Here is a 6,356-nt window from a genome sequence, read left to right as displayed (position 1 = left end):
TGTCACAGTTCCCAGCACACATTACAATAGAAACTGAAAATGACTTTATGTACAATATTTCAAACAGTTACAGTTAATTTGAATTCATCCAAATGTCCTTTTGGCATCATTTGTATTTTTTTTTAACTTGACCTTGATCAATGAAAGATGATCCAAACTTCTCAATCATTGAAATGTGAGTCAGACTGTTGTAAGTAATAACACAGGTGGCAATGTTCCGATAATGTAAGTGTAGATCACAAGTTGAACCATATGTACATTGAAAATTGTTTGTATAAATGGACTAAGGGTCATAAAACATGGTGTAATATTAGGATTATTCAAATTAAACAGACTTTTGAAATAAACAATCCAGGGAGAGAGAGATGGACAGATAGATGTAGTTAAAGTCTGACCACTGACATCATTGACCATAGCAGAAAATTGTACTGGCCATTGATTAAGTCTATATGCTATGATCTCATCCCCTTAGAGTCCAAATGAAAGAACATTTTGAGCACCTTCTTCAAGGGGACAAAAAAATAGGATTAGTCAAGTCAGGTCAATTCATCATCAGGTCTGTAATGGAGTGCCATATCACAGGAGTGCTGTATCACTTTCTACCTGTACCAAGGATTTCAAGGGCAGTGTGAAGTCCCATATCATTTCAAAGAAATGCTCTGCCATGCATTAAATAGCCTAGTTGCTCAGCCATTTTTTTGACAGGTATGGCCTGTCAAAAAATGTTCTATTATTTTGTTGTAGTGATGAAGCAACAGGTTCCATGTTAATCAAAACAAAGTTAGCATCACCTTCTTAATATTACTGGACATTTAGCGAGTCTTTCTGCATGTGGAGGACGGGATTTGTGTATTACTAATGCATGCATTTGGTCTCAACGTTACACAGTGGTAGCCATGCAACTACCTTGTCTGGAAAATATTTGACCTCCTCATGACTAGTGCACTAAATGTTCCACACAGTATGGGCTGTTCCTCACTCAAACAATTCAGTGCAAACAATGATAAATGTTCATAGTCTGGTCACTGCACTCCCAAACTGCATCACCACATTTTGTGCACAAATAGATATATCAGTATTACTTGCAGCATGCAAACTACAACCTCATATTAAGTATCTGACACTTACACCTAAACACAAGTCACGAAGGGCACCAGTAAGGAGGAGGATGAATATCTGTTCTAAGCATATTCCCACTATTTTCTTCCAAATGTTTGTTTCATCTAAACATTTATTTTTCATTTCACTGAACACTAATATATAATACTTTTTTTTTTTTTTGTCCTCGCCTTTTTCCCATTATATATGTGGGGTCAGCGTTTTTATTTTTATATTTTTTTTTTATTGTTTTGGCATGCAATTTTTACGGCCAAATGCCCTTCCTGATGCCAACCCTCACCCTTTGTCTGGGCTGGGGATATGTGATGGTCATTCCCTGACTTTCCATATTTGGTGGTCACTGGCTTGAACTCCTGTCTTATGAAGAAGCGTGTGCTACACACTACTGCTCCTGCCCACCTGGTACCCTAATAATATATAATACTACAAACCTTAATTAATGTTATTATATGATGTGTAATATCACATCAGAAAAAAAAACTAGAATCTTAATTTTTGAAATCTTACAGATATAAGTGATAAATACACTTCTCTTCAGCTTACTTTAATGCACATTTAATACAGATTATATTTAAGTCTGTATTTATTTAAATGAATGGGCAAACAGAAGACATCTTGTAATAACATAATGAAAACAGTGGGGGGGGGGGTATTTAAACTCCCAGATGCCCTTATTTGCACTGCATGCAGTTATATACAATAAAAAAAAGTTAATTGAAATATGTACAGTAGTTAAACTCTTCTACTCTGAAAGATGCAGCAAGTCTCTATTGAATGCAATCTAAGCTGCAATTTCTAGTATGAAGAAGCTACTAAATGTATCTGTATTGTTTCAGTCATCCAGATGAATTTTTAAAAGTAAAAGGCATAAAATAATATCATACAGTAAAATGATGTACAGTTATATTGATGGTAAAAACTTCATTCTCAGTTGAGTTTGTTAAATATTCTAGACAATGTATACATTTTATGATAACTTTGTCTTTCTTCATTTGTATACATTTTATGATATATAGTTCTTCAACTTTCCGTAAGCACCAAGAAAAATTTGGAACATTCTTTGATGGTAGATATTCAGTGCACTGTTATCGTAGGTAATAGTCAATTACTGTTGAAAATGCAGCAAATCCTGCAGCACCTACTAATCCAGCCTTCACACCAGCTATAAAAAAAAAAAAAAAGTTAGTCACACACGAAAGTTTGTGGATAACAAAAAAAATCTGATTAAGGAAATAAGTACAGTCAATCCTCAGCCTTATAACATAAGTAGAAACAGATTTTCCCACAGAAATGATGATATATAACAGGGATTATGCTCATGAAGAAAGTCTAATATGCAACTCATTATAGACGTGAATATTAGAGGGCTTTAACTATGTTTCTTTTGGAGGTATTTACACAGCTCTACAAGCAAGACTGAACTGCAAACTTGACAATACACTCACTGTATTATCACTTCTCTCTTCATCATATGAAATGGCCTTCCTCTTACATTTGAGCATTCTTTTTTTTTTTTTCTATACTTGAGCAATGAACTTTGCTTTTACCATTTTAACCCTCTGGTGGATGCACTGATATACAAACTTCACCAATCAAGTTTTCCCCAACAAAAAATTAAATAAAATCAATTTCAAAAACACTATGTTAAACATGCCCCATTGCTAAATAAGATGTTTAGCAATGGGGCATGTCAAGAAACAAACTGATTGATAACATTGTTTCTTTGTGTGTATACCATGCAGCAAAAAGTAATCACTTTTTCTTTTTTTTTATATATAAATCATTATATTAAGGTTTAAAAAATAAAAAATACACAGACATTCAGCAACTAGACATTGGGACGCAAGCTCGATGTGTTTTGCACTTTGAATTCCATAGGAAAAATTAAAACTAAACTACACAAAGGAAAGGAAAAATAATTAGGAAACAATGAAACCTTGATTACTTCTAAATGCTAAGAAAGAAAATAGTTAAAAATAAATATCTAAAACAAAAAAATTAAACATAAAAGTTCCTCCTCTCATTCCACAATTAAGTTTACAACAATCATTAACATCCATTAAAATAAAAATAAGTCCCCAACCTTCTCATATTACTATAAAAAACCTAGACTAGAAAAAGATAATTCACTTGACTGTGTGGTATTGAACCTCTCCTACTCACCACTAGAGGCCCCCTCCGTAGCCAGGTGGGAAGGAGCAGTGCGTAGCACACGTTTCTTGATTAAACCGGGGTTCGAGCCCGTCACCACCAAATACGAAGGATGCAGAAAGGTCAGGGAATGACCAACGCATATCCTGGAGCAATATGGCCTTAGTTGCTAATGCTCCTAAAAACCAAAAAAAACAACAACTCACCACTAATGACTACTGAACTAAGTTAACCTAGCAGGGGGGAACAGTGCCACAACAGTGACAATAATGGGAGGGGGGCATGTCCCCTTTTTTTTTTTTTTTTAATTTCTAAAAGAGTTTTTTTTTTTTTAATTCTGCTTAGAGTATACCAATGCTTTACCTTTTACTAATGGAATGGAATGCTTATTAAATGTAATTTTTTATTTATTTTAAATGAAAAATTTTTAATTTTAAAAATGCTACATTTTTATAACTTATTTTCAACAAATAACTATTAATTCTTGTGAAAAAATTTGACCAACATAAACATTAAATAAACTCTTCCATTTTGAGTTCATAAATTTATCAAGTACCTGCATTTCTTTGTATTACCATATTTACTTTATTATTTCTTATTATTCTCCAATATGTACTCATACAATGGTAGGGAAAGTGCTAAAAATGGTTAACAATTTCAAGTATCCAGGAAGCACTATTACAAAGACTGGAGTGATAGACGAAAAAATAAGTAGATGGATACAAGTGGGTGGGAATTTCTATAGGCAGACAAGAGATCTGATCTGTAGCATGAACATACAACTGAAGTGTAAGAAGGCTATATATCAGGCCTATTACATACCAATTCTAACGTATGCATTTGAAACTTGGACTATGAGGAAAAAGGATGAAAGCAAAACCCAGAGGGCAGAAATGAGATTTGTGAGAAGCATAGCCGGAGAGACAAGACGCAACAAAATCAGGAATGATGTGATTAGGGAGAGAATTCAGGTTGAGAAACTCCAGAATAGGATTGAAAGGTCCCATTTGAAATGGTTTGGACATGTCAAGAGGATGAACAAGAGGCACTTGCCAAAAAGAATGTTTGATTTACAATTAAGGGACAAAAGAACAAGGAGGAGACCAAGAATGAGGTGGCAGGACAAAGACTAATGTCATTAAGAGAGGAGGAAATGGAGTGAAATCAACGATGGAGAGAAGTACACAGACAGGGTATGGTGTCGAGACTTTATATGTCGACCCGTGGAATGATGACAGATGATGATGAACTCGTACACTTTAAATAGAGCTGATATCTGCAATATGTTTTGTAAATAAATAATAAACAAGATATTTTACATAATCAGTCAAGCATAAAATGAAAAGTATACACCTTGTCATATAATAATGTAACTGTATCATGAGAAGAACCACACTTTTAGCATTAGTAGAGGCATATAATGAAAGAAAGTAAGTTTATACAGCATCAGTCAAAAAAAAAAAAAAAAAAAAAATTTTTTTTTCACCCAATCATTTGCTCCAAAAGAGTGTCCAGTTCTTTGAATTTATTTAAGCTATCACCTTCTACAATGACAGATGTAAATTTGTTCCAGCAAACAAACCACCCACTGGCTAAAGGCAAATTTCCGCACATCTATTTTGCAACTGTTTTTCCTCAATTTGAATTTATACCCCCTCAAGATGTAATCTGAACAAAAGGAAGAATCCTATCAGCATTGAGTTTGTGCAAACCATTAAAGGCATTATAGACTTCAATCTGATCACCTCACAGGTGCCTAGCCTCCAGATGCTGCAATTTGCAGAACTTAAGCCTTTCTTGATAAGAACGACCCTCTGTTCTACTCACCAATCTCGTTTCCCTTCTCTGTACTCATTTCAGCATCTCTACATCCTTCCTAAAATGAGGCCTCCAGACCTGTATGCAGTACTCAAGGTGTGGCCCGACCACTGCACCTTATTCCTGCTAGCCAAATTCCTGTAAGACTCCATGAGCTGCTCTGCCAGAAAACTTCATATCTGACTGCACAATTACTCCCAGGTCTTTTTCACTCTCCACTACCCTGAGGGTAGTACTGCATATCTGGTACGTTACTCTGGGGTTACTCCTATCCATATGCAGTACTTGTTTACAGAAAACTGAAAACAAAAATAGCAACACAAGAAGTGCAGAGTCTATCAAACTTTCATGTATAATTACAAGCAAACAATGACATGCACTTGGAAAACAACTCAAGCAAGCCTTTATGTATGTTAGGAAGGTAGACAAAGTAACATTCTATCAGACTAGGCAACACTACTGCTGGGTTAAGAGTGAGAGACATAATTGCATCTGGTGTAAGATTATCCCACTTTGCCATCACGAGAAACCCCTAATGCAGATTTTTCCAAACTTTTATACCTTGTGTTCCCCTTAAAGTATTTCATGAATTTTATGCCCCTTTCCAGAATAAGTACAAATAAGATTTGTCAAATTTATCTATGAGCATATTTTTATAAATTATATTTATATATGTACAGTATATGGGGAAGGTAAAGAAAGCCTGCACGAGAAACATGCAAAAGTTCAATGAAATTTACCAGTAAAAGTATTTTGCCGTAACGGCATTTGAATTGTTGCTCGCTCGGTAAACAGACAGTGGGTATTATCGGTCAGGAGTAGAAATTGAATCCCATGGGAGATTGAAACCCTCCAGAAGTGTAGGGGTAACCCGACCTTTTTTCTTTAGAATCACTGGTGGACTAGTGGATAAATTGTTTATTAAGAGAAAAAAAAAAAAAAAGGCAAAGGAAGCCCACACAAGAAGCACAGCAAGCTTCAAAAAAGTTTACAAGTGAAACTACATTACGAACATTTTTTACAACACCAGAACTTCCAATATGACTGTGTTCGTGATTCAATTAGTTAATTCGATTAGTGATTCTAAAGAAAAAAAGGTCAGGTTACCCCCTCCACTTCGGGAGGGTTTCAAGCTCCCATGGGATTCAACTTCTACTCCAGACTGATAACACCCACCATCTGTTTTCCGAGTGAGCAGCAATACAAATGTCGTCACAGCAAAGTACTTTTACCGGTAAATTTCGTCGAACTTTTGCATGCTTCTCCTG

General features: G+C 35.1%; 1 protein-coding gene across 1 annotated transcript in view; it reads right to left on the bottom strand.

Annotated features, from left to right (window-relative positions):
* Positions 1–2,149: 2,149 nt before the first annotated feature.
* The window catches only part of LOC150085810 (mitochondrial import inner membrane translocase subunit Tim22), a 91,746-nt gene continuing 87,539 nt past the window's right edge, over positions 2,150–6,356 (bottom strand). The window contains exon 4 of the mRNA XM_090373497.1: positions 2,150–2,281. Coding sequence (XP_090229623.1) covers positions 2,205–2,281 — 77 coding nt within the window. The 3' untranslated portion in view covers positions 2,150–2,204. The remainder of the gene's footprint in view (positions 2,282–6,356) is intronic.

The sequence above is a fragment of the Mastigoproctus giganteus genome, chromosome 5 (assembly GCF_048544385.1).
Source record: "Mastigoproctus giganteus isolate SK-2022 chromosome 5, ASM4854438v1, whole genome shotgun sequence".
Taxonomy (NCBI): Eukaryota; Metazoa; Arthropoda; class Arachnida; order Uropygi; family Thelyphonidae; genus Mastigoproctus; species Mastigoproctus giganteus.
Note: the sequence above shows the minus strand (reverse complement) of the source record. Positions and strands in the feature narration are given on the sequence as shown.